Source organism: Aotus nancymaae, unplaced genomic scaffold (assembly GCF_030222135.1).
Source record: "Aotus nancymaae isolate 86718 unplaced genomic scaffold, 86718_ANA_hifiasm-v0.15.2.pri h1tg000059l, whole genome shotgun sequence".
In the NCBI taxonomy this organism is placed as follows: domain Eukaryota; kingdom Metazoa; phylum Chordata; class Mammalia; order Primates; family Aotidae; genus Aotus; species Aotus nancymaae.
In genome coordinates this window covers 5,855,003-5,882,816 of record NW_026988473.1, presented here as the reverse complement: position 1 = coordinate 5,882,816, position 27,814 = coordinate 5,855,003, and the positions used below count along the sequence as shown (strand labels likewise).

Below are 27,814 nucleotides of genomic sequence, written 5' to 3'. Positions count from 1 at the left end.
GAAATCACCACCGGGAACCTCGGGAGGCTGAGAAGATGGAGCCAAACCAGTGTGTGGGGTGGAGGTGCGGACCGGGGGCGGCCGGCCTCCTCCGGGGGTCTCAGGTCCGCGGGCCTGGCGTGGCAGCAGCTGCCACTTGACTGGGAGCCCTTTCGTTGACAACGCCTAAGGGGACCCCGTTGCTAGGGCCGTTGCCAAGGCGGGGCCACGAGGAGGGGCTCACTTCCTGGAGGAGGGCAATTGGCAACCCGGAAGCGGTCGGCAGTGCGGCGCTGTTTAAAGATGGCGGCGGAGGAACCTCAGCAGCAGAAGCAGGAGCCGCTGGGCAGCGACTCCGAAGGTACAGATCCAAGGAGGGATGTCCGGCCCGGGCTAGTGGGGGCGATGCCGGGCCAGCTGCTCCCGATGAGAGAGGAGAGGCAGGGCCTCCGGCGGTGGGGTCGAAGTGCGCGGGGGTCCCTTCCTCCACCTCCCCTCCCCCTCACAATGGAAGGAGCCACCGCCGCGACCCCCGGCCGGGAGGGAGGACGGGCGAGGCGGGCCGAGGCCCGATGCCCTTCTACAGCGTGCGCGCCCGGGGCGGGGCCTGGGCCGCCCCGCCCTCCGCCCGGCCCCTCGGCTGCCGGCATCAGGGGCGCTGAGCCCTCCCGCCCTGGTCCTTGCAGTCAGGCTGAGGCCTAGGTCAGGGCTGAGCCCCCTTGGCTGCTCCACCGTGGCCTGCGCCTTGAGGGCCTCGGGGTTTCGCTGGGTTCCGGTGCACAAAGGTCCGGGCGTGCCGTTCGGGATGTCGCAGGCGGCCCTGGGATGTGAGGGGCTGCGGGGTCTGTCCCTGAGGTCTGCGACTTTTTCTGGTAAACCTCCTTTTCTGGCCTTGCAGCCCCTTTCCGCCTGCCTAGGCATTGTTAGTCTCCTGAGAAGATGGGCTTTTCAAAAATGACCCCACTCTGTCTTTTCCCGCCTATGAGTTGGGCCCTGGGGACCATGTAGGTCACTTGGGTGGCAGGGACACCTCTTTCGCTGAGTAGTGCGAAAAGGGCACGTCGACGCCTAGCCGAGAACCTGGGATGGCGAGCCCCAAAAGGGTTGACCTTAAAAGTCATTCAGTACACGCACCTCATTCTCACCGAACACTTTGAGGGAATGAGAAGTGGGGAAACGGGCCCAGAAGGGACTTGTTCAAGATCACATTGAGAGTCAGGACTAAAATTCAGGTCTCCTGGCTCCTCAACTCAGGGTGGACCTGCCCAGCTGGCTGATGATCCTAGAGCAAATAGTGGTATGCCTCTAAGAAAGGCGGGGTATTCACCGCATTTTAGTCTCTGCTGTGAGGTAGCCAAGGGGAGGTATTGTGCTGGAGAGCTCAGCCTGGAATTAGACAAACCTGGGTTTGACCACAGGTCTTTGCTAGTTATGACCTTGGGCAGATTGCTTTCTTTGCATTTGTTTTGTTAATTGTAAAATGGGCACCATTAACAATATCCAGGACGGCAAGAGGATGAAGGGGTGATGGAGTGAAGTGCAGGCTCACAGGAAGCTCTCCTCCAGCCCAGGACTCTGCCTCCTCATCTTACTTTCCCCAGGAGACCCCGCCTGGCCCCAGAACATTCCCAGGCTGCTGGGAAGTGATGTTAACCCGAGGAAGCGGGTGTCAGAGCTGGACGAGCGCACCTTAGGGGTACCATGGGAACCTCTGCCCCTTCTTTTTAAAGATGAGGAAATGAAAGCCCAGATGGGGAAGGGACTTTGCCAAGATGACACAGTTGAGGTGGAGCAGAATGTAACACGCTTGCTTCCAGATTCTAAGCTTGTCGTCCTGCCCCTGGGCTGCTCTTGTGCCTGGCCCAGCTGCCTGCAGTGGAGATGTCCAGGACACCTGTAATCGTTGCTTTTTTCCTTTTCTCAGGTGTTAACTGTCTGGCCTATGATGAAGCCATTATGGCTCAGCAGGACCGAATTCAGCAAGAGGTGAGGGGCTGTAGTGGGTGAGGGAGGCAGTGGCCAGCAGCCCCGTTGTGGCAATGCATAGGCTGAGCCTGAGGTCTGTTATCTGTCTCTACTTGGGAAGCTCCCTCCTCCCCAGGCTGTGCTAGGTACTGGCTGTTTTTCTGGGGGTCGCTGTACCACCGGGTGAGCAGCCCAGCCCTTTTGTGGGCGTTCTGGCTGTTAGGCCTGGGGCACTCCATCTCCCCGACAGAATGTGACAGATCCCCGCCTCTTCCAGATTGCGGTGCAGAACCCTCTGGTGTCAGAGCGGCTGGAGCTCTCAGTCCTGTACAAGGAGTATGCTGAAGATGACAACATCTATCAACAGAAGATCAAGGTGGGAGCCTGGCCACAGGCAGCGGGGAAGCACCCTGGGGGTGGGGCAGGAGAGTGCCTGTTTCAGACCTGCTTCCTGCTGGGCCTGTCCCTGAGGGAGGAGGCTGTTGGGGGACACTTCTTGTTGCTGGTCCTTGAAGTGTGCAGGCTGGGACCTCAAAAAGACATTGATTCAGTGCTTGAACCCAGGAGGTGGAGGTTGCAGGAAGCCAAGATCGCACCATTACACCCTCCAGCCTGGGTGACGAGTAGAACTTCGTTTCAAAAAAAAGAAAAAGGCTGGGTGGGGTGGCTCACGCCTGTAATCCCAGTACTTTGGCAATTTGGGAGGCCGAGAGGATCACTTGAGGTCAGGAGTTTGAAACCAGTTTGGCCAACATGGTGAAACCCCGTCTCTACTAAAAATACAAAAAAAAAATTAGCTGGGCGTGGTGGCAGGTGCCTGTAATCCCAGCTACTTAGGAGGCTGAGGCAGAAGAATTGCTTGAACCTGGGAGGTGGAGGTTGCAGTGAGCCGAGATTGTGCCACTACACTCCAGCCAGGGCGACAGAAGAATCAAAAAAAAATCAATTCAACATCTAGACTCTGCTACTCAGCAGCTGTATCCTTGGCAAGTCCTTTAGTGTCTTTAAAATGGGTGTCCTCATCTATCTATAAAATAGGGACAATAAAAGCGTCTTCCTGGCCAGACGCAGTGGCTCATGGCTGTAATCCCAGCACTTTGGGAGGTCGAGGTGGGCGTATCACCTGAGGTTGAAAGTTCGAGACCATCCTGGTCAACATGGCGAAACCCTATCTGTACTAAAAATACAAAAATCAGCTGGGCGTGGTAGCAGGTGCCTATAGTTCCAGCTACTCGGAAGGCTGAGATGGGAGAATTGCTTGAACCTGGGAAGCAGAGGTTGCAGTGAGCCAAGATCCTGCATTACACTCCAGCCTGAGAAACAGAGTAAGACTCTGTCTCAAAAAAAAAAAAACCAAAAAAACAAAACAAACCATTTTCCTATAAGGCAATTGTGAGATTGAGGGAGGTGCAGGCTTGGCGGTAGCTGATGATCTCCGTGCCCATAGGGGGCGCTGACCAGGCTGCTGCTGGGTAGGGCAGGAGGGTTACGGGAGGGCCGTTTCCCAGTGTGCCTCCTTGATCTTTGTGGAGGGGCAGGGGGCAGGGGGCACCGATTTCCTCCAACTGCCCTGCTGCATCGCTCAAAGGAAGGCAAACTTCACCACCCATTTTCTAGGTCTGTGGGCTGGGAGGCTGACATGTGAAATGGGGCCAGCCATGGTGGCTTGTGCCTGGAATCCTAGCACTTTGGGAGGCTGAGGCCAGAGAATCGCTTGAGCCCAGGAGTTCAAGACCAACCCATGCAACATAGTGAGACCTTGTCTCTAAATCAAAAAATTACTGGGCACGGTGGCACGTCTGTAGTCCCAGCTACTCAAGAGGCTGAGGTTGGAGAATCACTTGAGCCCAAGAAGTCGAGCCGTGACAGTATCACTGCACTCCAGCCTGAGTGACAGAGACCCTGTCTTAAAAAAAAAAAAAAAAAAGGGCCAAGCATGGTGGCTCACACCTGTAATCCCAGCACTTTGGGAGGCCGAGGTGGGCAGATCACAAGGTCAAGAGATTGAGCCAGCCTGGCTAACATGGTGAAATGCTGTCTCTACTAAAAATACAAAAATTAGGTGTGGTGGTGCGTGCCCGTAGTCCCAGTTGCTCAGGAGGCTGAGGCAGGAGAATCGCTTAACACCGGGAGGCGGAGGTTGCAGTGAGCCGAGATCGCGCCATTGCACTCCAGCCTGGGTGACAGTGAGACCCTGTCTTTATTTTTTTATTTTTTTTTATTATTTTTTTAAAGACGGGGTTTCACCATGTTGGTCAGGCTGGTCTTGAACTCCCGACCTCAGGTGATCTGCCTGCCTTGGCCTCCAAAGTGCTTGGATTACAGGCGTGAGCCACCATGCCTGACCTGAGACCCTGTCTTTAAAAAAAAAAAAAATGTGACAGCAGGTGTGTGGAAACAGTATCTGGTAGGTCAGTGTAGGTGTTTAGTAAATGTTTCTCTTCCCTGCAAAGATCACAGATGCTTAGAATCTTCCACCTGTAGGGGAGGTGATTGAAGGTGGCCAGGAAGTTAGGTGGGGAACAAGGAGGGCACCACAGCTCAGTATCAGCCAGACTGTAATAGGGAGTGGAGGCCCCTGGGGGAAATGGGAGTGTCCATATCTGTCACTCCATTGTCTCCAGACCTGTTTTTCCAAGAGAACCCAGAGGTAACCACCTCCTGACTTTGAACAGTTGGCAGCTAATTCAGATTTTAAATGTGTGGGCCAAACATCCCTGCAGGCCAGATCGAGCTGTGTGCGCTCTGTGATCTACCGAGACCTCCTGCTCAGGGAGTGGGATTTCCTCAGGGTGCCTGTGGAGAGGAGACACTGGCTTTGGAGCCCGACAGCCTGGGTTCCAGTCCTGGCTTCACCACTTCAGGCTTTGTGGTCTTGGGCAGCGCCCTGGAGCCCTTAGATCCCTGTTCTCCTCTCTGGGCAGGGCGTTGTCTTCCTCACAGGGCCACTGTGAGGGTTGAAGGAGATGTTACCGGGTGTTGTAAGCAGCAGGTTACAAACCCCCTCCTCTCCCTATGCAGGGGGTGACCTTCCTTCATTCATTCCGCTTATGTCACCACCCACCAGTGGGGCCCCCATGCCAAGGCCTGCCGGTCATGCTAGACCACCCTGGGAAAGTAGACGGGCTTCTTCCCCCAGGTTCTTCCCATGGAGTCATCAAATGTTTGGATGTCCAGAGCATGCTGTCTGGTAGCAGGCCTCTCTGTGCACCCAGCACCCGCATTCTTTGTGCAGAGACAGCTGTGGCAGCAGAGCCCAAGCAGGCCTGGGCACAGACTTTGCTCCTCTCTCTATAAATGGGCTCTTGTGAGGATCAGCTAGGATGACGTTTATTTGCCCTGTGCCAAGTGCCTGGCGCAGAGTGTGTGCTCAGAAGGCTGTTCCAGTAGCAGCAATGATTCGGGCTCTTTGTGGTCCTGGTGTGCTACTTATTTAACATTTATTGAGCACAGATTGTGGTCCAGGTGCTGTTCTAGGTACTGAAGATAGAGCGATGACTAAACCGACAAAGCCTGCCCTTGCAAAGCTTACAGTTCAGGGTGGAAAGACAGATGATAAGCCAAAGAGGGCTCTAGGACATGTAGGGTGTCAGAAGGTGGAAGGTGGTGAGTGCTGTGGAGAAAAATAACAAGGAAAAGGGGATTGGGGCCAGGTGTGGTGGCTCATGCCTGTAATCACAACACTCTGGGAGGCTGATGCAGTTCGAGACCAGCCTGACCAATATGGTGAAACCCCATCGCTACTAAAAATACAAAATTAGCCACGCGTTGTGGCGCATGCCTGTAATCCCAGCTACTTAGGCTGAGGCAGGAGAATCGCTTGAACCCTGGAGGTGGGGGTTCTAGTGAGCCAAGATGATGCCACTGCACCCCAGCCTCAGTGACAAGAGAGAAACTCCATCTTTAAAAAGAGGGGATTGGAAGTGGGAGCGTTTGCCATTTTAAACAGGGCTTGGTGATAGGCCTTGCTGATGAGGTGGTATTTGAGTAATGAACAGAAAAAGGCCGAGGAGTGAGTCACAGGTGTCCGAGAGCAGTGCTGGCCCAGGCCTGAGGCAAGAGGGCGCCTGGATGGCTTGAGGCCAGTGTGGCTGGAGCAGAATGAGGACCCAGGGGTTGGGGCTGGGGAACTGGTTGGGGGAGAAAGGACTCTGAGGGAGATGGGGTGCATCTAGCAGGTGACTCTAGTCACTCTTTTTTTTGAGACAGAGTCTTGCTCTGTCGCCCAGGCTGGAGTGCACTGGAGTGCAATGGCACCATCTTGGCTCACTGCAACCTCCACCTTCAGGGGTTCAAGCGATTCTCCTGCCTCAGCCTCCTGAGTAGCTGGGACTACAGACACCCACCACCATGCCTGGCTAATTTTTGTATTTTTAGTAGAGGTGGGGTTTCACCATATTGGTCAGGTTGATCTTGAACTCCTGACCTCAAATGATCCACCCACTTTAGCCTCCAAAGTCCTGGGATTACAGGCATGAGCCACCTCGCCCGGCCAACTGTGGCCACTCTTGTGCTGGGGTGAGAATGACTCCAGAGGGTCAGGTGGAGGCAGGGACACTGCTAGGAGGCTTGTGCAATAAAATCTGCCACAGGCGGTGGAGGTGAGGAGTGAGAAGCAGTTGGATACCAGACATATTGAAGGGATGGATATGGTGATGGAATCGGCAGTGACTGTAAGGCTTTGGGTGCTGTGGGTGACTGGGGTGGGGCAGCTGGGGGAGGAGCAGTTGTTCAGAGAGTGATCTCAGCTGCACTCAGTGGAGATGCCTGCTGGACAGTTCAGAGGAGGCGTGGTGAGACCAGTGGGTGTGGGGGCCACGACTGGAGTTGAGATTCACACCTGGGGCTATTAAAATCCGTGACTTTGGCAGGGTGCAGCGGCTCACGCCTGTAATCCTAGCACTTTGGGAGGCTGAGGCGCACGGATCACTTGAGGTCAGGAGTTCAAGACTAGCCTGGCCAACATGGTGAAACTCCGTCTCTACTAAAAATACAGAAAAATAGGCCAGGCGCGGTGGCTCATGCCTGTAATCCCAGCACTTCAGGAGGCTGAGGCGGGCGGATCACCCGAGATCGGGAGTTTGAGACCAGCCTGACCAACATGGAGAAACCCCATCTCTACTAAAAATACAAAATTAGCCGGGTGGTACATGCCTGTAATCCCAGCTACTCACGAGACTGAGGCAGGAGAATCACTTGAACCTGGGAGGTGGAGGTTGCAATAAGCCAAGATCACGCCATTGCACTCCAGCCTAGGTAACAAGAGTGAAACTCCATCTTTAAAAAAAATAAAAAATTGGGCCGGGTGCAGTGGCTCACGCCTGTAATCCCAGCATTTTGGGAGGCCGAGGTGGGTGGATCACAAGGTCAAGAGATCGAGGGCCGGGCGTGGTGGCTCACGCCTGTAATCCCAGCACTTTGGGAGGCCGAGGCGGGTGGATCACGAGGTCAAGAGATCAAGACCATCCTGGTCAACATGGTGAAACCCCGTCTCTACTAAAGATACAAAAATTAGCTGGGCATGGTGGCGCGTGCCTGTAATCCCAGCTACTCAGGAGGCTGAGGCAGGAGAATTGCCTGAACCCAGGAGGTGGAGGTTGCGGTGAGCCGAGATCGCGCCATTGCACTCCAGCCTGGGTAACAAGAGCAAAACTCTGTCTGAAAAAAAAAAAAAATAAAATAAAATAAAATAAAATAAATAAAAAATTAGCCGGGTGTGGTAGTGGGCACCTGTAATCCCAGCTACTCAGGAGGCTGAGGCAGGAGAATTGCCTGAACCTGGTAGGCAGAGGTTGCAGTGAACCGAGATCATCCCATTGCACTCCAGCCTGGGTAACAGAATGAGACTCTGTCTCAAAAAAAAAAATCCTTGAGACTAACGTTAAGAGAGTAAGTTTTTTTTTTTTTTAAGACAGGGAGTCTCATTCTGTTGCTCAGGGTGGCTTAATCTTGGCTCACTGCAACCTCCGCCTCCCGAATTTAAGCCACCTGTCTCAGCCTCCCGAGTAGGAGGGACTACAGGCGCATGCTACCTTGCCTGGCTAATTTTTGTATTTTTAGTAGAGACAGGGTTTCACCATGTTGTCAGGCTGGTCTTGAACTCCTGAACTTGTGATCCGCCTGCCTCAGCCTCCCAAAGTGCTGGGATTACAGGCGTGAGCCACCGCACCCAGCTTTGTTTTTGTAGAGATGAGGTCTTGTCATGTTGCCCAGGCTGCCCTCGAACTTGATCCTCCCACCTTAACCTCCCAAAACCCGGGGATTACAAACGTGAGCCACTGTACCTGGCCATGAGAGTGAGTGCAGTTTAAAAGAGGAAGCTGGCCAGGTGCAGCACTTCAGGAGGCTGCAGCAGGCAGATTACTTGAGCCCAGGAGTTCAAGACCAGCCTGGGCAATATGCTGAAACCCCATCTCTACGAAAATGCAACAATTAAATGGGCGTGGTGGTGTGACCTGTAGTTCCAGCTACTCGGAAATCTGAGGTGGGAGAATCACTTGAGCCTGGGAGGTTGAGGCTGCAGTGAGCCATAATCTTGCTGCTGCATTCTAGCCCAGGTAACAGAGGAGATCCTGTCTCAGAAAAAAAAAAGTAGAAGTTGTCCCAGGCCTGAGCAGGGCGGTGCAGGCACACGGGAGACAGCGCTTGCGCCTGTGGTCACATGGCAGGCACAGTGGCTGAATGTGCAGTGACTGTTTTCTTGCAGGTGACACACCATGTCTTAAAGGATGCTGTATGGTTTGGTGGCGTCCTTGACCCTTGGAGCTTAGAGAGATGAGGAGTGGCCTCGGAGGCAGGAGGAAGACAAGGAGAGGGTAGGGGCACCAGCCCAGGGCAGGAGGCATCCAGGCAGGGCTGTGGCCATTGGCCTCAGTGCTGCTAAGTGGCCAGGGGCATTGGGGGCTGGGTTTGCCCCTCTGACTGAGGGTGTTCAGCTGACATTGGCTAAAGCAAAAGCCTCCCCAGGGAGAAAAGAGGTGGAGACAGCACCGATGGCTTCATGAGAAGTTCCACTGTAAAGAAAGAGATATCGGCCAGGTGCGGTGGCTCACGCCTGTAATCCCAGCACTTTTGGAAGACCCAAGTGGGTGGATCACAAGGTCAGGAGTTCCAGACCAGCCTGGCCAACATAGTGAAACCCCATCTCCACTAAAAATACAAAAATTAGCTGGGTGTGGTGGCGCGCACCTGTAGTCCCAGCTACTCAGGAGGCTGAGGTGGGAGAATCACTTGAACCCAGGAGGTGGAGGTTGTAGTGAGCCAAGACCATGCCACTGCACTCCAGCCTAGGTGACAGAGCAAGACTCTCTCAAAAAAAAAAAAAAAAAAGGAAAAGAGAAATTGAGGGGTAGCCAGACAGAAACGGAAAGTGCAGGATTCCCTTCCTTTGAAAGAAGTAGCTGAATGTGTATATGCTTTCAGGCCTATACCAGTAGGGAGGGAAAAATTGACAATGGGGACACTTACTAAGATGATGTCTTTATTTTTTATTTTTGGAGACAGGGTCTCGCTCACTCTGTCCCCCAGGCTAGAGGGCAGTGGTGCCATCACAGCTCACTGCAGCCTTGACCTCCTGGGCCCACACAGTCCTCTGACTTTGGCCTCTTGAGTAGCTGGGACCACAGGGATGCACCACCATGTGCAGCTAACTTATGTTTATTTATTTGTTTTTCTGAGATGAGGTTTTGCTCTGTTGCCCAGGCTGGAGTGCGATGGGGAAATCTCGGTTCAGTGCAACCTCTGCTTCCTGAGTTCAAGCGATTCTCCTGCCTCAGTTTCCTGAATAGCTGGGATTACAGGCATGTGCCACCATGCCCAGTTAATTCTGCATTTTTTGTTGAGATGGGGTTTCTCTATGTTGGCCAAGCTGGTCTTGAACTCCTGACCTCAGGTGATCCACCTGCCTCGGCCTCCCAATGTGCTGGGATTACAGGTGTGAGCCACTGTGCCTGGCCAGTTGTTTTTTAGAGAGATAGGGGGTCTCACTGTGTTGCCCAGGCTGGTCTCGAACTCCTGGGCTTAAGCAATCCTCCCACCCTGCCTCCCAAAGTTTTGGGATTACAGGGGTGAGCCATGGCGCCCAGCCAGGTGGGGTTGGACTAGTGTGGAGTGGAGAGGCAGCTTAGGTGGCAGCTGGAACAGATCCTCTGAGGATTGTGGGAGGAGGCCAAGGGCAGACGTGCTGAGGAAAAACAGACAAGGTCACCAGCTGGGGATGGGAGCAAGATGGGTAGGAGAGAGGCGAGGGTGCCCAGGCCAGGGGAGTGAAGTGTGCTTGCCAGGCGGCCCTACCAGCCTACCAGTGTGGGATGCACTGGAGACAGGAGACACTCCCTTTCATTTCTGGAGGAAACTGGAAAAGGCTGCATGGAGACGGCACCTGTGAGTGGGCAGGTAGGGTTTAGAAGTGAGGAGGGAGGACTGGTGTGGTGGCTCACGCCTGCAATCCCAGCACTTTGAGAGGCTGAGGTGGGTGGATTACCTGAGGTCAGGAGTTTGAGACCAGCCTGACCCACATGGTGAAACCCTGTCTCTACTAAAAATATAAAATTAGCCAGGCATGGTGATGCACATGCCTGTAATCCCAGCTACTTGGAAGGCTGAGGCAGGAGAATCGTTTGAACTGGGGAGGCAGAGGTTGCAGTGAGCCGAGATCGCACCACTGCACTCCAGCCTGGGCAACAGAGCAAGACTCCATCTTAAAAAAAAAAATAATAATAGAGGAGGGCTGCGGGCAAGGCCTGGAGGTGAAGGAAGTGTTAGTCTGGTAGGAGCTGGGCTGGGCTGAGCTGAGTTGGGCAGAGGGCCCAGCTGCCTGGCCGAGGTGTGGAGCCCAGCACTCCACCCTGCCCTGACTTGCTTGCCCTGAGGTTCAGTGGGCTGAAAGGCTGGAGAAGACGTCATTGGCCGAGGACAGATCGACTCCCGTTTTTGTACAGTCCTGTAGGCCCCGCAGCACTTTGGTGACCCATGCGACTAGTTTGTCCTTAAGTGCTGGGACTCTGGGCAGTGGGCCACTAAGTCACTCCCATTACCACATTCGGCAGCCTGTTTTAGGGGCCCGGGGTGGCAGGTGGCTGCTTCGAGTTCAGTTTCCACCTTCTGTAGTGTGACCTTTGCTGGGGACATTTCCTGGCCTGCTGTTAACCCGGTGGGGTGGGGCTGTCTCTTTAGGATCTCCACAAAAAGTACTCATACATCCGGAAAACCAGGCCTGATGGCAACTGTTTCTATCGGGCCTTCGGATTCTCCCACTTGGAGGCGCTGTTGGATGACAGCAAGGAATTGCAGCGGTGAGAAGGGTGGACATTGGGTACCGAGGCAGGTGGGCGGCTCTCTCCTCCCTGGGAGGGTAGGAGGTGCAGTTCCATCTGGAGCCAGGCGATGGGCTGGGCTCTGGCCTTTCCAGGTGGGGCAGTGCTGGCTGGGCCCTGGCATCTGGCCTGGTCAAGGAGCCCATGCTGGGCCCACCTTTCCCTCCCACCCCCAGGTTCAAGGCTGTGTCTGCCAAGAGCAAGGAGGACCTGGTGTCCCAGGGCTTCACTGAGTTCACAATTGAGGATTTCCACAACACGGTGAGCCCTGGGGCCCGTCTCGGGCTGGGCCAGCATGGAGGGGTTCACCTGGCTGAGATGGGGACCACCCACCTTCCCTGCCATCTTGCCCTTTCTCCCTCTGTGGCTGCAGTTCATGGACCTGATCGAGCAGGTGGAGAAGCAGACCTCCGTCGCTGACCTGCTGGCCTCCTTCAATGACCAGAGCACCTCCGACTACCTTGTGGTCTACCTGCGGCTGCTCACCTCGGGCTACCTGCAGCGCGAGAGCAAGTTCTTCGAGCACTTCATCGAGGGTGGGCGGACTGTCAAGGAGTTCTGCCAGCAGGTGCCGTCCCCCTCCCCTTTTCTCTCAGCCAGGCCCCGGGTGGCGAGCACCGGGCCAAGCACCAGGCCGGGGAGTGCAGCGGGTCCGCAGGGCCTGGGGCGGGGTACGGCGTGGAGACCAGGGCCTGACCCGCCCCTGTGCCACAGGAGGTGGAGCCCATGTGCAAGGAGAGCGACCACATCCACATCATCGCGCTGGCCCAGGCCCTCAGCGTGTCCATCCAGGTGGAGTACATGGACCGCGGCGAGGGCGGCACCACCAACCCGCACATCTTCCCGGAGGGCTCCGAGCCCAAGGTCTACCTTCTCTACCGGCCTGGACACTACGATATCCTCTACAAATAGGGCTGCTCCCAGCCCGCTGCTGCCCTGCCTGCCCCCCTGCCAGGCGCTAGACATGTACAGAGGTTTTTTTTTGTGTGTGTGGTTGTAAATGGTCCTATTTCACCCCCTTCTGTCACACGACCCCCCATGTTTTATTAAAGGGGGTGCTGGTGGTGAGCCGTGTGTGCGTGTCCCTGCTCTGCTGCCCGCCTGCCTGCTCTGTCTGCTGCTCCCTCCCCCCATGTGGGTCCCCCTGCTTTTCACCCATCCACCCCTGAGCTTCCCCAGCAGGAGCAGGTTTGAGGGGCCAGGCCTTCTGGAGGCCTCTCCTACTTCCTTGGGTTCTGCTTCCTTCCTGAGGCCCCACTTTCCTTCTTAGCTGGCTCAGGGGCTTATATGGGATTGTGGAAGTTCTTGGGGACTTTCCCAGGGTCCCAGGGCCACCCACACTTGACTTGCTCCCTCACAGGCCCCACCTCCACCCTGCTGTCCCTAGCCCGGGCCCCAGACCCCAGCTTCCTGCCCTCCATCGGGGGTCTCCATGGTTGGGAGTCCAGGGTGGAGGGGCCTTTGTGAGGCTGGGCCCAGCTCAGGGCAGGTGGAGGATCTGGGCCTCCCACAGGTGCCCATGCCCCTGGCAGTGCCAGCCTGGTAGGGGAGGGCAGCCCTCTCACCTGTGCAGGGTCCACAGTCCTCAGGTCTTGGCGGGGCTGCTAGTTCTCCACCTCCCTGTTGCCCCCAGGCCCCCTGCCTGTGCCTGCCTTGCACCCCCTCTGCTTGGGCCATGGTGTCTCTGCATTGCCTGCCTTTTTGCCTTCACTTGTTTTCTTCCCTGCCCCCTGCACATTCAGGGGCTCAGCCCCCAGGCTGTGAGCTCCTTGGGGGCAGGCCCTCAATAAATGTGAACTGCTGCTGCCGCCTCCGCCTTCCGCCCGTGCCGCCGTCCGCCTGGCTCACTGAGAGCTCTTGCCAGCCCCTTTCAGCAATAGCATCTGGCCAGGGACTCCATCCAACACCTGGGCCGCCTCCGTCCCCACAGTCAGAGCTCAGACAGTAGGAGCTGCCACAGGGTGATCTTTATTAGGCTCTTCCGGGCAGGCGCGGAGGGAAAGAAGGGGTGGCCAGGCTGCAGGCTTTGGCGACCTCTCAGAGCTGGGAGTGAGGTCCAGAAGGCGGGTCTGAGGGCAGAGCAGAGTCAGAGATGTCTGTGGGTGTCTCTGACCTCCCAGGCTGCCCCATGGTTTCCCGACCTGCTTGGGGTTGAGCTGAGCAGGCGTTAGTGGGCGGGTTAGTCTAGGGCCTGGGCCACCGCATGGGGCCAGGCCCTGCTTACCAGTCCCGGTCAGGGTGGGCTGCGGGAGCCTCAGGCTGGAAGGCAGAGGACAGTGAGAGCTCGCCCCCAGGGTGGACCGGGGCCGGGGCGGGCGGTGGGGTGGTGCGGGGTACTTACCCACAGGGAAATAGTGGGGGAGCCGGCTCCGGTAGATGTCCTCGTCCTTTTCGTGGAACACGCAGATGATCAGCCGGTCCACCTGCGCCAGGGGCTGGTCAGCCTGGGCCGGGCCACCATGCCTGGCCCCGGGATCCTGTGACTGCCTGCCCGGGTGCAGGCTTTCACCTGCCTGGCCCCGCACCCTTCACGGAGGCTCAGGGCTGTGTGTCGTCATCCCAGGATGGAAGGGGCGGGCCTGGCCCTGCACTCTGCACCCTGACTCCCTGGGCACCCTCACTCCTTGGGCGATGACGGGCTGGTCAGACTGGTGGGGATGCGGAACCCACCCTCGCCCGGGCCAGGCCCCACCTTGTCCTTGTGCTGCTCCAGCCACTCGCGCAGCGTGGCCAGCACGACCTCGGCCGCCGCCTCACTGGGGTAGCCTGCGGTGGGTGGGGCAGGAGTGAGTCCTGGGCTCTGGCCCCGCCCCCCGCCTGCAGCAGGCCCCACCCAACCCCCCGTCCGCCCCAGCTGCTCTCGGCGTCTGGGTCCCCCACCGCCCACTCCTGGCCCTTGCCCTTCGTCCAAACCCACTCACCAAACACGCCGGTGGAGATGCAGGGGAACGCCTGGGCGGGGAGGGGTGAGAGGGGTTTGGGACATTGTCACTGCGCCCCTCCTCCCGCCCTACCCCGCGGACCGCCCCTCACCACTGAGCGGAGCCGGTACTCCAGCAGCAGGTCCAGGCTGCTCAGGTAGCAGCTGCGGAGCTCGGCAGCCTGGCTGGCGCTGGGCTCTCCGTAGGCCATGGGTCCCACCGTGTGGATGACGTCTGCGGGGGGCGACGCCGTCCTCAGCTCCCTCACTCCCCCCTGCCGGCCCGGGCAGAAGGGGGCAGGAAACCCCTTTCTCCCAAGCGCTGAGCCTCCTCGGCGAAGCCCCCCTGGGGGCCCCCTCGAGCCTGAATCGGCACACTCACGGCTCTCCGCGCCCCCTCCCCATATCCGTATGGGCCTGAGACCCGGGAGCGAGTGTGGGCGCAAAGGCGTTGCCCTTCAGCTCCCTCCCCAGCCTCCATGCACCGTCTCCGCTATCTGCTTTCTGGGTGGTTGGGGGGGCAGGGTTTTGGGCCTTAAGGTTAAAAAAGGGTCCTCTAAGGAGGTCTCCAGCACTCCTGTGGGGGCCGCAACCCTGATGCCCCAGTGACACACGGGCGCCCTGTCTGCGCCCCGCGGCTGGAGGCGCTTCGGGGACTCACATTTGGCGGGCAGCCGATAGCCGCCGGTGATCTTGGCCTTGCCGGTCTCGCAGCTCTGCAGGGTCCGGCACTCGTCGGTGAGCAGGACGCCGGCGGCCCGGTGAATGCAACCGTCCACTGCGGAGAGGGCGGGTGGGACTGAGCCGGCCTGGTAGAGAAGGCTGCGACCCCGGGCTGAGCACCCGTAGTCCGGAGAAGCCCTTCGGCTGTGCGAACACCCACGCGGCGCCGCACCCCAACCCCGCGGCCTCGGCCGCTGCCCCCATCCCCACCCGGAATGTTTCACATCTCGGGGAACCAAGGCGCACAGCGGCGCGGCCCTGGGCCTGGCGGGAAGTGGCGCAGGTAGGCCAGCAGGGGGCGCGCCCGGCTCACCCTGCTCCTTCCAGACCGCGCCGACAGGGCCCAGGCTGGGCGGCTCCGGGAGGCGGGGGCCGCCGCTGCAGGAACTGCCGCCGAAGCCGGGGTTACGGGGAAGCTTCACTCTCCTCCCCGACGCCCCTCTTTAGCCCTGTCTCGCGACCAGTCGCTGCCTCCTCCCGGGACTCGGCGTTGGCGGGATCCCAAGGACCACCTCCCCAGGCAGCACCCCACAGGGCGGCGGCAAACCCTAGGACCCATTTTGCCGAGGAGGAAACAGAGGCCACCTTGTTAAAAGGTGATCAGATATGGAGCTGGGACCTGGGTCTTCCAGCCGCCCCGGGAGCCGAACCCGGCACCCGGGCCCGGGTCTCCCGGCGCGCAAACCCCTGCTGATTAATGAGCCGCCTCGTTAGCGCATCCAGCTTAATTGCGGCCCCTCCTGCGCTTGTTTATCCGAGGGCGGCTCCAGGGCCTCGCGAGCGACCCTGGGGACCCGGGCCCAGATAAACAACCCGGGCACAGTGGGAGGCTTGGAGGAAACGCTCCAGCAGCCCAACCTCGCCAGGGCAGCGACCCTCCCACAGAGGAAAAGACCCCGTGCTGGCCAGGAGGACCCGGCCCATCTGTGGCAGCTCTAATCGCACCCTAGACCCATGCCAGGAGCTCCTCAGGCACCAGCTCCCTGGTGATCAAGGGCGGGCATCAAGAGAGACCATCATTCCCCATTTTACAGATGGACAAACCAAGGCTCCTTCTCCTTCCTCATCTCAGCCTCGGCACAGCTCCAGAGATGCCAGCTGGCTCACACCCCTTTCTTTTGCTGTTTTCTCTTGTGCCCCAGGGGCACAATTAAGCCTCATTTTGCAACTTTACTTAGAGCTGGCACCGGGCAATTTCCCAGAGCGTCCCAGGGATGGGTCGGCAGAGAGGTTAGGGGAATCCTGAGAACGGCTCAGGCCTGGATCCCGACCCCCACTCCTCTTCTATGCAGCCGGCGGGGAGACTGAGATGGAGCAAGAAGACTGGGCCAGGAGCGGGCATCCAGGCTGGAGATGGGCAGCTAGGGTTTGAATGGGGAGCTGTGGCCGGCTGTGGAACTGGGCAGTCTGAGTTCAAATCCCGGCTCTGCCAGCCACAGATGTGAGACCCTGCACATATCATTTAACCTCGCTGGGCCTCAGCTGCTCCATCTGGAAGATGGGATAGTAGCACCCGCCTCAGAGCTCACTGGGCTGTTGGAAGGATTGAGTTAACTTTGGAACGTGCTTAAGGCAGTACTTGGCACGAGTGGAGGTGATGTGAGTGTATCCTGTTACTAACAACAGTGTGATAGCGTGGGCATGCTCGGATGTGTGTACACCAGCGTGATGGGAGGGGGTGTGCGCAGGGTGTTCACGGAGGGTGGGGTTGAGCGCAGGGGCCTGTCTGAGCCGGCTCTCCTAGGAGCCTCCCAGCCCTGCCTTGATGGCCTCAACCACCTAGCACCCGCTGCTTGCTGTCACTGGGTGCTAACCGCCCTGCAGGCGACCTTGGCCAGCTGTGGGGGCCCTGCGGAAGTGGAGCTCAGTATTCAGGGATTTAATGTTTCCTATGGAAGTGGACAACGGGCCTGCAGCCAGGCCTTTGGGGCTGACCTGGGGGCGCAAGGGAGGTGGAGGGAGCTGGAATCGATGCTGGGAGAGGCTCAGGCTGGATGCCCCCTGCCTCACTGCCGGCAATTCTAGAACAGTGCCTGCCCGGCCAGGTGGTGGCTCTGCAGGTGCCCCAGGGAGGGGCTCCCCTAAAGCAGAGATGACAGACAGGTCATTATCGGCTCATGGCTGCCCACCCTCATCCCAACAAGGGAGAGCGCAGCCTGGCCCCTCCTGCCTGCGTGCCCCTCCCTGTCCACACACCAGCCTCTCGCTCTCTCCTCAGCAAGTGCAGAGGGGAACCCCCATCCTGCTGTTCTTAGCCATGGGCCCACAGAGCCCCTCCCCCACACACTGCCAGAGCCCCCTTAGCTCTGCCCTCCAGGCCTGTCCTGGCTCTTACTGGGTCCTAGAGACTCAAGCTTCCTGATGTCCCATCCAACGGAGATGCCCTCCTTCCCTCTTTCCTCTTCCCAGCCCACCCCAAGGCAGCTGGAAAAGACCAGCAGCCCTGGTCGCTGGGGCTGCCTGGTGGAAGGTGGGATCTTCCCAGTTCCCGGGAGCTGAGCAACCCTCAGTCTCCTCTCCAGGCCCCTCAGCCACCAAAACAAACCTCCAGCCTACAGCTCGTCCTCCATCCCAAGTCAGCAGAAGACCTGGGGTCTTTCCTGGGGAGACAGAGCTGACGGGTGGCGGGGCCCTCCTGAGATGTTTCTCTACCAGGTCAAAGGTGAAGCCTTCCTCCATCTGACTAGAAGATGGCCCCTGAGACCCCTCCCTCCCCCCTGCAGTCTCTTCCTCCCTCCTCTACCTTTAAGCTTCCCTTATCCGGCACCTTCACATCAGTTGGCCCTCTGTCTCACTCCGACGCCCAGTCTGGAGTGCAGTGGTGTGATCTCAGCTCACTGTAACCTCTGCCTCCCGGGTTCAAGTGATTCTTGTGCCTCGGCCTCCCAAGGAGGTAGGATCACAGGTGCACACCACCACGCCTGGCTAATTTTTTGTATTTTTGGTAGAGACAGGGTTTCACTATGTTGGTCAGGCTAATCTCAAACTCCTGACCTCAAATGATCCACCTGCCTTGGCCTCCTAACGTGCTGGGATTACAGGCATGAGCCTGTTTTGTTTTGTTTTTGGAGACAGAGTCTTGCTCCGTCACCAGGCTGGAGTGCAGTGGTGTGATCTTGGCTCACTGCAACCTCTGCCTCCTGGGTTCAAGCAATTCTCCAGCCTCAGCCTCTCAAGTAGCTGGGACTACAGGCACCCACCACCATGCCTGGCTAATTTTTGTATTTTTAGTAGAGATGGGGTTTAACCATGTTGGCCAGGATGGTCTCGATCTCTTGACCTTGTTATCTGCCCACTTTAGCCTCCCAAACTGCTGGGATAACAGGCGTGAGTCACGGCGCCCCGCTGAGCCTGTTTTTTTTGAGACAGGCTCTTGCTATGTTGCCCCGGCTCAGCCTTCTAAGTAGCTGGTATGACTCACCCCCACCCCTTGCCCTTTGTCAGCCCTCTTGTTGGGTAAGCACCTGCGCAGTGATTTATATCCACTGTCTTATTTTTTTTTTGAGACACTCTTGTTACCCAGGCTGGAGTGCAATGGCACGATCTTGGCTCACTGCAACCTCCGCCTCCTGGGTTCAGGCAATTCTCCTGCCTCAGCCTCCTGAGTAGCTGGAATTACAGGCATGCACCACCGTGCCCAGCTAATTTTTTGTATTTTTAGTAGAGACGGGGTTTCACCATGTTGACCAGGATGGTCTCGATCTCTTGACCTCGTGATCCACCCGCCTCGGCCTCCCACGGTGCTGAGATTACAGGCGTGAGCCACCGCGCCCGACCCCACTGTCTTATTTTTTTCCTGCTTATAGAAGAAGAAACTGAGGCACAGAGAGGGAAACTTGCCCAGCAGCTGGAAGGCTGGACTCCTGACCTAGGTGGCTCTGCTTCCTCTGGGACCCTAAGAGGGCCTCACCCTGAAGCACTCTGGCCGACTGGCTGGAATGGCCCATTCACCGGCACGTTCCCTCCCGGCAGAGGGGCTGCCCGGGGGCCTCTTGCTGCTCAGTGTTCTGAAACCACTGTCTTTCTGGACGGTGTGGCTGCCCCACAGCTGATGGCTCCTCCATTCAGTGGGCCCTTCCCCGTCCCCTTCCTCGAGCCGCTCCTCAGATGTCGCCGGGGCCCTGTCTGCCCTCGCCTGAGCCCTCAGGAGCCTCTCTCTGCCCCTGCCCCGGCCTCTGAGTAGCCCCTGGCCCTCCGCCCCATCTCAGGCGCCTCCCTGCTTCGCAGGGGTAAACCCTGGCCTGCCAGCCTCCGTGGTCCCGCACTCAGCCCCCAGCCTCTCTGCGCCTCCCGTGGGAGGACGCTGAGGAAGGAAGGAAGGCTGGGCCAAGTGATTGTCTGTGGCCCTGGGCATTCCCGGGGCAGAAGAGGGCACCAGGAGTGGGCAGGCGGGGCTGGAGCCAGGCCATCCTCAGAGCCAGCAGAGGCGGAAGGCAGCCAGGCTCCAGTGAGGCCATCTGCCAAGGCGCTTAGGATGAGTTGGCCACCATTTAGGGTGCTGTAATATTCATGAAGGAAGATTAGATATTTAAATTTATTCAGCAATAAATGCGTCTCAGTGGGGGAGCATTCCTCATGCTAAACAAACAAGCAGGCAGGGGCTAATTAATTATTTACGGGAACAAGAGGAGGCCTGCGCCCAAGGGACCGGGAGGGCAGCTGTGCCCCTGCCGAGGGCAGGGCGCCCCACCCTGAAGGCCTGGACCTGCTCCTGGTCTCTCTGTGCCACCCGGCTCCCCCACTGTCCTGTGGGGCTGGTCCACGGCGTGCTCTCTTTGGGATTTTTCTTCCCAGAATTCTTGACTGTAAGATTGCTGGTGGTTTGGGGCAAATCACTTAACCTCTCAATCTCAGAGCCCTGGCCTCCAGAGAGTTCTGGGGGCTGGGCGGGGTGGCTCATGCCTGTGATCTCAGCACTTTGGGAGGCTGAGGTGGGAGGATCACTTGAGCTCAGGAGAGTCAGATCAGCCTGGACAACATAGTGAGACCTCATCTCAAAAAAAAAAAAAAGAAAGAAAAAAGAGTGGTGGGGAAAGTGAGATTATGCTGGGAGGTGTCCAGGGGGATGGGGGACTGAGGGCCCGGGGTTAAGCAGCTTGTCAAGGTCTCACACTTAGAGGAGGAGCAGGAACTAAGGCCCGCATGATAGTGATGATGGTGATTATTTTTTGACACAGAGTTTCTCTTGTTGCCCAGGATGGACTGCAGTGGTGTAATCTCAGCTCACCACAACCTCCGCCTCCCGGGTTCAAGAGATTCTTCTGCCTCAGCCTCACGAGTAGCTGGGATTACAGGCATGTGCCACCACACCTGGCTAATTTTGTATTTCTAGTAGAGACAGGGTTTCTCCATGTTGCTCAGGCTGGTCTCGAACTCCTGACCTCGTGATTCACCCACCTCGGCCTCCCAAAGTGCTGGGATTACAGGTGTAAGCCTACAGAGACACTGCACCTGGCTGATTATTACCATTTTTTAAGACAGTCTCTGTCACCCAGGCTGGAGTGCAGTGACACGATCTCAGCTCACTGCAACCTCCGCCTCCTGGGTTCAAGCGATTCTCCTGCCTCAGCCTCCTGAGTAGATGAGACTACAGGCACGTGCCACCACGCCCAGCTAACTTTTTGTATTTTTAGTAGAGATGGGGTTTCACTATGTTAGCCAGGATGGTCTCGATCTCCTGACCTTGTGATCCGCCCGCCTTGGCCTCCCAAAGTGCTGGGATTACAGCAGTGAGCCACCAGGTCTGGCGAAGACCCACATTATTAACCCTCATCTTACGGAAGTAGTGATAGGCTCAGAGAGGCAAAGCCATTTTCCCAGAGCCACTCAGCAAAATGTAAGGCCTGCCCCCGACCTTCCTAGACTCCCGTGGGCCCCAAGAGCAGGGAGGTGAGCAGGAAGGGGCCTGGGCCGGGTTGTGAGGGTGAGTGGGGCCTGGGCTGGCTGGGTCTCTGGGCTGTCGGTCTCCAGCCTGCCCCATGACTGCAGCGTCTGGCCCTGCGCCTCAAGTGCCAAATCTCATGCCTCTGGCTCAACCTCACACCTTTGAAATGAGCTTGCAGGGGCGACGTGGGGGCATCTCTTTTTACAAACGGGAGGCTGAGGCTCAGCTATGGACTTCACAGGCAGGGGATTCCTTTGCCCTGTCATGCTCTCGGGGGACCCTGTACCCCAGGATGAGCCACACTGCTAGTGTGGAGACGTCCCTGAGAAGGCAGGCAGGAGGGGCTGGGGAGAGAGGGCCTTGGGGAGGCAGAGGCGTGAGCTGGGGTGGGGGAGCGGTGTGCCTCCCCTCCAGCCCAGGGAGGCACAGGGGTCTGGGCTCCAGGAACCACTCCCGCCTAGACGGGCTGAGCACCGCAGGGAGGGTACTGGCAGCTGAGCTTGGTGCGGCCCATGCTGGTTTCCCTCTCCGGGGGAGGGCTACAGAAATACCCGATGCCAAAGCAGAAGGGCCAGGCTCCCTGGGAAATGGGGGAAACTGAGTCCTGAGAGAGTACCAACTACATCAAGGACAGACATCGGAGCTGCTGCCCCAGGCTCCCAACCCTGCAGAGAGAAGTTCTGCCCACAAAGCCTGGGTAAGTGACCCACCCAAGGGTCTCGCCCTCTCTTCTCTCCCAGCCCATTCCTCACTCTGTACCTCTGGCTTCTCTTCAACTCCTAGGCCAAGACCCTCAGTAATATCCCACTGCCAGAACCATCTTTGCCTCTGTTCACACCTCCTGGTCGCCCATTCAATCAACAAACCCTCGCCAGCCCCAGCTGTGGCTTGGGCTCAGCCCAGCGCGGGTGCAGAGCCCATCCTCACCAGGCCCCACCCTCTCGGTGCCAAGGCGGGTGGGTGCCCCAGGGAGAAGATGGATGGACGACAGCTCTGTGATGTGATCTGAAATTCATTACGGGGTGAGATCAGCTCCTTAAATGGGGATTTGAAAACATTAGGGCTTCATTATGTACACAACGGCAGTGCCTCATTCATCATGCAAAAATCACTCCCGTTATTAAAAATCCCTGTGGCAGCTGCATGCAGGGGCTTGGTGGCATCGTGCCTGCGGGGGGCGGAGCAGGAGCCCCACTAGCTGCCTGGTCAAAGCTGTGGCCACGGGACAGGGGCCCAGTCCCAGTGTCCCTTTTACACAGCAGGGCCAGCTGCAGGGTGGGGTGAGAAGTAAGGTTCAGCTCTGGAAACTTGGTGCCTCAGTTTCTTCATCTGCAAAATGGAGATGCTAATGGTGCCTCCCTTAGGGCTGGGTGAGGGTGTGTGAGATTTTGCTGGGAGAGGTTCAGAGGGCGCTGGTGGCCACATTGTGAGTACTGAGAACGCCTGGCTGCTGTTGGCACCATCATCATCATCACCAACTGGGGTCAGGCAGGGGTGGCAGGGAGGCCTGGGGCCTTTCCTTGGGGAAGGGCATGAGCCACCTGCTCCTAAAACCTCCCATGGCTCCCAAGGGTACATAGAATAAAATCCTCACTCCAGTGAAGCTTTCAAGGACTCTCTGGGGCTCCCTGCCACCTCCCCCTCAGATGAATTCCCTACCTTCTGCATGCCTCCTACTGGCTCCAAAATCTGCACTATTCAAAAAATGCGGGCGAGTTCTGGGGGTGGCATTCCACGTGCCAGCCCTGTGCAAGGCCAGGACTCCCATGGCCTCAGTTCTAGGGACGGGACACGCGGCTCTAAGTCGTGGTGGTGGTGAAAAAGGAGAAGGGGAAGATGAAGCTGGGCAGGAGGGAGGCGGGAGGGGCGGGCGCTGTTCAGCGGGTGAGGAGGCCCCTCGGAGGAGGCAGCATTTGGGCAGAGCCCTGAGGAATGAGAAAGAACTGGCTTGGGAAGGAGACGGGGAGGAGAGTCGGGGGTGAGAGCCAGGGCAGAGAGCTCAGGAAGGCAGAGCCCTGTGGCGGGAATAGGCCGGCAGGTGAAGCTGGGAGGAGCGCCGCCTCTCCAGGACCTCCTGGGTGGTGAGGAATCAGTAGTTGGGAATTGATTCCAGCGGGGTGGGAAGTTTCCAGCAGGGGAGGGAGGTGTTCTGATTTGGCATCTGGGTGCCCTTCTGTTCCCTCTTCCTGGCACGCCCTTCCCTTCTATGCTGAAGCACAGCCCCCACCCCTGCCCTTTGCCAGACAGCCCCACGCCCCACGCCCCACGCCAGAGAGCACGTCCGACACCCTGCACACCCAACACCCACCAGACTGGCACAGGAACAGGTGCAGGGCTGCCGAGCCCCTCGGACCACCAGCTTCTTCTGAGCTCAGCCCAGCCAGGGAGGGGTGGGACACACACAGCCCAGCCCTCAAGGCCGGCCACGGGCCACGGAGACTACGTTATCTGCTCTTGGAGCAAGGCCACGGCTAATCGGAGCGGCCAGGGCTGAGCCTTTTCCCAGCGGCCGTGGGAAGCAATCACAGATTAGCAGCAGCAAGGCGATGGGAGATAGCGCCGGAGCAGGGCGTGGAGCGCTTGCCAGCGGGGCAGGAAGCAAGGGCTGAATACTTAGAGGCGGGAGCAAATCCTCCTGGGCCTGGAACAGAGAGCGCCAGAGCGAGAGAGGAATGACAGGAGAAGGAAGAGGGAGCCAGAGAGAGGCAGAGGGTAGAGGGAGAAACGGAGAAAACAAGGGAGAGAGGGAGGTGGTAAGGGATATACCCAAGGGAGAGAGGCAGGGTTGGGGGAGGGTGCTCGGCTGGCCCCCAGGGCCCCAGAATGTGTGTGAGGAGCTTCTGAGCAGCTTCTGGGTAGCAGCTTCTGAGCAGGCCAGGGAATCCATGGTGGGGGCCTGGGGAGAGGCGAGAGGTGCACCCCCCTACACACAGGCGCCTAGGATTGGCACAGGACTGGGAAGGTTGTCCACATGGCAGGCTTCACTAAACAGAGCAGAGTGGAGGGGGTGCTCTGACATGGGAAGGCGAAACTAGGCAGGCGGGTTGCGGCAGGAGGGCAGAGGGGCACTCAGGCCAGGTGCAGCATGTGCAAAGGCCCAGTGCCCAGGAAGAGAGTGAGGGAAGCCCAGCGAGGGAAGCCCAGCGCTTCTCTTGGACAGGAAGCAGCTGGGCCAGCATGTACAGGACACACACACACACACACACACACACACACACACACACACACTCTCTCTCTCTCTCTCTCTCTCTCTCTCTCTCACGGGCTTGCCCTGTGCGCACAGGGTGCAGGGGTGCTCAGGGTGAAAGGCACTGGGGGCAGGGGCAGCTGCACCCACACGAGGTGGACCCTGCAGTTTGGGTGGGGTCGCTGACCTCAGGAAGGCCCAGGGCAGAGGGTGGGGATGGGGTTCCATCCGCACCCTGCCCACCTGCCAGGGACCTGCCTGACCCTCTCCCGCCCACCCCAGGAGCTGACCCTTTGGGGCGCTGGCCAGGCCAGAGTAGAGATGGCGGCCACGCAGGCAGAGGAAGGCGGCCCTGAATTAATCTGTCACTAAAGCTTGGCCATGGCAGGCGCAGTCATGATTTAGATGAATAATTGAAACGCTCCGATACATTTATTATCCCTTTAGTGCAAAAGTGGCAGAGAAAGACGAGGGGTAATTGAAAAAGAGCGCACAAATCTCCCTGAGAAAGCCGGCTCCTTATCGCCGAGTAAACATTTCAGTCCTAATAAACAGGAGAGACACGCGTCAGGGCCCCTCGATTCCCATCCTGATTTAGGACCTGCCTCCCTTCTTACCATACAATAGGAGAGTGTTTTAAAAAATGTTTTTATTGAGCCAGTAAAAGCTTTCCAGGAGGGAGGTGGGAGAGAGGAGGGGGCCTGGCAGACACCAGGCCAAAGGGTCTGTGGGGGAGGTTGGTGGCTGCCCAAGCCATCAAGCCTCTCTGAAGCAGACACAGGTCCTCTCCCTGGGGGGCCTCCATCCTGCTCTACCTGTAGAACTCCTACTCAGACTTCAGGACCCAAGTCAAATGCTCCCTCTGCTGGGAAGCCTCCTACCAAACCGGGTCTCCCTGAAGGCAGAGCCAAGTCCTGAGTCCCAGCATTTGGCATAGCTCCCCCAACTCAGAGTGTGCCCCAGGAAGGAATGGGGAGTTCGGGGACTTGCCCGGGACTGACTGCATTGCCAGCACCATCTAGTTTGGCCTCAGGGCCTGGTGGGTGAGTCTGGGCCCAGAGTGAGGCAGGTGCCCTCTTTGTTTTTTTTTTTTTTTTTCAAATCAGAACTCTTGAGCCACAGGTTAAGTCCCTTTAGCCTAGTAACCCCTGGGGGCTCTCACTGTATTGGGGGTGCCTGGGAGACTCCCTTCCCTGCTCCCCAGACTCCAGCCTCTCCTGCTCCAAATCAACACACATCTGCCATAAAAACAGTGGGTTTAGGCCCCAAAGCCCTGCAGGCCAGCCCAAGCCCCGGCTTCTGAGTCCCAGCTGTGCCAGCCCCTCCTGGCAGAACTCCTGCCACCACACACTCTAGGAAGTTGGGCAGGGTATTGGCTGGAGTGTTGGTTGGGGTGTTAGCTGGCATGTTGATTGGGGTGTTTGTTGGTTGGGGTATTGGCCAGGGTGTTGACTGAGGCATTGGTTGGGGTGTTGGCTGGGGTGTTGGGGTGTTGGCTGGGGTGTTGGCTGGGGCATTGGTTGGGGTGTTGGCTGGGGTGTTGGCTGGGGCGTTGGTTGGGGTGTTGGCTGGGGTGTTGGGGTGTTGGCTGGGGCATTGGTTGGGGTATTGGCTGGGGTGTTGGTTGGGGCATTGGTTGGGGTGTTGGCTGGGGCATTGCTTGGGGTGTTGGCTGGGGTGTTGGGGTGTTGACTGGGGTGTTGGCTGGGGTGTTGGGGCATTGGTTGGGGCGTTGGCTGGGATGTTGGTTGGGGTGTTGGCTGGGGCGTTGGTTGGGGTGTTGGCTGGGGCGTTGGTTGGGGTGTTGGCTGGGCCGTTGGTTGGGGTATTGGCTGGGGTGTTGGCTGGGGCATTGGTTGGGGTGTTGGCTGGGGCGTTGGTTGGGGTGTTGGCTGGGATGTTGGTTGGGGTGATGGCTGGGGTGTTGGTTGGGGTGTTGGCTGGGATGTTGGTTGGGGTGATGGCTGGGGCGTTGGAGTGTTGGCTTGTGTATTGCTTGGAGTGTTGGCTGGGATGTTGGTTGAGGTATTGCTTAGAGTGTTGGCTGGCATGTTGATTGGAATGTTGGTTGGTTGGGGTGTTGGCCAGGGTATTGGTTGGGGTGTTGAGTGTTGACTGGGGTGTCAGCCATTGTTGGTGTGTTGGCTGGGGTGTTGGCTGGGGTGTTAGCTGGCATGTCGGTTGGGGTGTTGGCTGGGGTGTTGAGGTGTTGGCTGAGGTGTTGGCTGTCATGTTGGGGTGTTGGTTTGGGTGTTGGCTAGGGTGGAGGTGTTGGCTGTCATGTTGGCATGTTGGGGTGTTGGCTGGGGTGTTTGGGGTCTTAGCTATCATGTTGGTGGGGTGTTGGCTGGGATGTTGGCTGGGGTGATGGCTGGGTGTTGGGGTGTTGTCTGGTTGGGTGTTGGCTGGCATGTTTGGGGTGTTGGCTGGGGTGTTGGGGTACTAGTTGACATGTTGACTGGCATGTTGGTTGGGGTGTTGTTTGGGGTGTTTGCTGGGTGTTGAGGTGTTGGCTGTCTTGGTTGGGGTGTTGGCTGGGGTGCTGGTTGGGGTGATGGCTGGATGTTGGCTGGGGTGTTGGCTGGGGTGTTGAGGTGTTGGCTGGGGTGTTGTTTGGGGTGTTGGCTGTCATGTTTGTTGGGGTGTTGAGGTGTTGGCTGGGGTATTGGCTGTCATGTTGGTATGTTGGGGTGTTGGCTGGTGTGTTTGGGGTGTTAGCTGTCATGTTGGTTGGGGTGTTGGCTAGGGTGTTGGGGTGATGGCTGGGTGTTGGTTGGGTGTTGGCTGGTTGGGTGTTGGCTGGCATGTTTGGGGTGTTGGCTGGGGTGTTGGGGTACTAGTTGACATGTTGACTGGCATGTTGGGGTGTTGTTTGGGTGTTGGCTGTCTTGGGGTGTTGGCTGGGGTGTTGGGGTGATGGCTGGGTGTTGGTTGGGGTATTGGTTGGGGTGATGGCTGGGGTGTTGAGGTGTTGGCTGGGGTATTGTTTGGGGTGTTAGCTGTCATATTTGTTGGGGTATTGAAGTGTTGGCTGGGGTGTTGGCTGTCATGTTGGTATGTTGGGGTGTTGGCTGGGGTGTTGTTTGGGGTGTTGGCTGGGTGTTGAGGTACTGGCTGTCTTATTGGGGTGTTGGCTGGGGTGTTGGTTGGGGTGATGACTGGGTGTTGGGGTGTTGGGTGGTGTGTTTGGGTGTTGGCTGGCATGTTGTTTGGGGTGTTGGCATGTTGGCTAGGGGGTTGGTTGGGATGTTGGCTGGCATGTTGATGGGCATGTTGGTTGGGGTGTTGGATGGGGTGTTGGCTAGCATGTTGCCTGGCATGTTGGTTTGTGTCCTCAGCTCTCAGTTTAGGGCAGACACATAGAGGGTGCCACTCAGCGCACTGCAGACGTTAATTATTTACTGCAGAGCAGGAAGCTCTTCCAGAGGCTCAGAATCTCCCAGAACCCTGCCCTCAGGGAGAGTCCATTCCAGTGGGGAGGAAGGCAATGAAGAACAAACACAAAACATAAGTGGGGACCAGGGCTGTACAAAGACATGGAGCAGGGGGCACGTCAGGGTGCCGGGCAGCATGGCCAGGGCAGGCAAGAAGGCCCTTGTGCTTGCTGGAACATGGGTGGGTGGTCATGGGAGGGGAGTGGGTAGAAGCTGAACCCCTGTAGGAATGACATCAAGGGACATCACAGGAAGACGGGTGTGTCTGGGCAGAGGGGGGTCTAACTTGGGCAGGTAGGGGATTAGGGCTGGGTGGACTCAAAGGATGGCAGAGGAGTAAGGGTACAGGGGAGGGCAGAGCACCTCCGGGGCCCAGGCTGGGCTCCATTCCAGCCCCAGGCTCGTCCC

The 27,814-nt window shown here is 58.0% G+C and overlaps 2 protein-coding genes across 3 annotated transcripts in view; one reads left to right on the top strand and one right to left on the bottom strand.

Annotated features, from left to right (window-relative positions):
* The first annotated feature begins 233 nt into the window (after nt 1–233).
* Nucleotides 234–13,060, top strand: OTUB1 (OTU deubiquitinase, ubiquitin aldehyde binding 1). The gene is made up of 7 exons (XM_012463123.3): nt 234–340; nt 1,904–1,965; nt 2,222–2,320; nt 11,119–11,237; nt 11,435–11,519; nt 11,632–11,826; nt 11,973–13,060. Exons 1-7 carry the CDS (start codon nt 283–285, stop codon nt 12,168–12,170), a joined length of 816 nt encoding a protein of 271 aa, XP_012318546.1. The 5' UTR covers nt 234–282; the 3' UTR covers nt 12,171–13,060.
* Nucleotides 13,061–13,206: 146 nt separating this feature from the next.
* The window catches only part of MACROD1 (mono-ADP ribosylhydrolase 1), a 176,803-nt gene continuing 162,195 nt past the window's right edge, over nt 13,207–27,814 (bottom strand). The window contains exons 5-11 of one of the 2 annotated variants that reach the window (XM_012463122.2): nt 14,840–14,956; nt 14,292–14,413; nt 14,180–14,210; nt 13,951–14,024; nt 13,600–13,681; nt 13,483–13,517; nt 13,207–13,327 (exon numbers count right to left, since the gene is read on the bottom strand). In XM_012463122.2, the coding sequence (XP_012318545.1) occupies nt 13,513–13,517; nt 13,600–13,681; nt 13,951–14,024; nt 14,180–14,210; nt 14,292–14,413; nt 14,840–14,956 (431 nt within the window). In that variant the 3' untranslated portion in view covers nt 13,207–13,327; nt 13,483–13,512. The remainder of the gene's footprint in view (nt 13,328–13,482; nt 13,518–13,599; nt 13,682–13,950; nt 14,025–14,179; nt 14,211–14,291; nt 14,414–14,839; nt 14,957–27,814) is intronic. The other variant, XM_012463121.2, reaches the window with a different exon arrangement.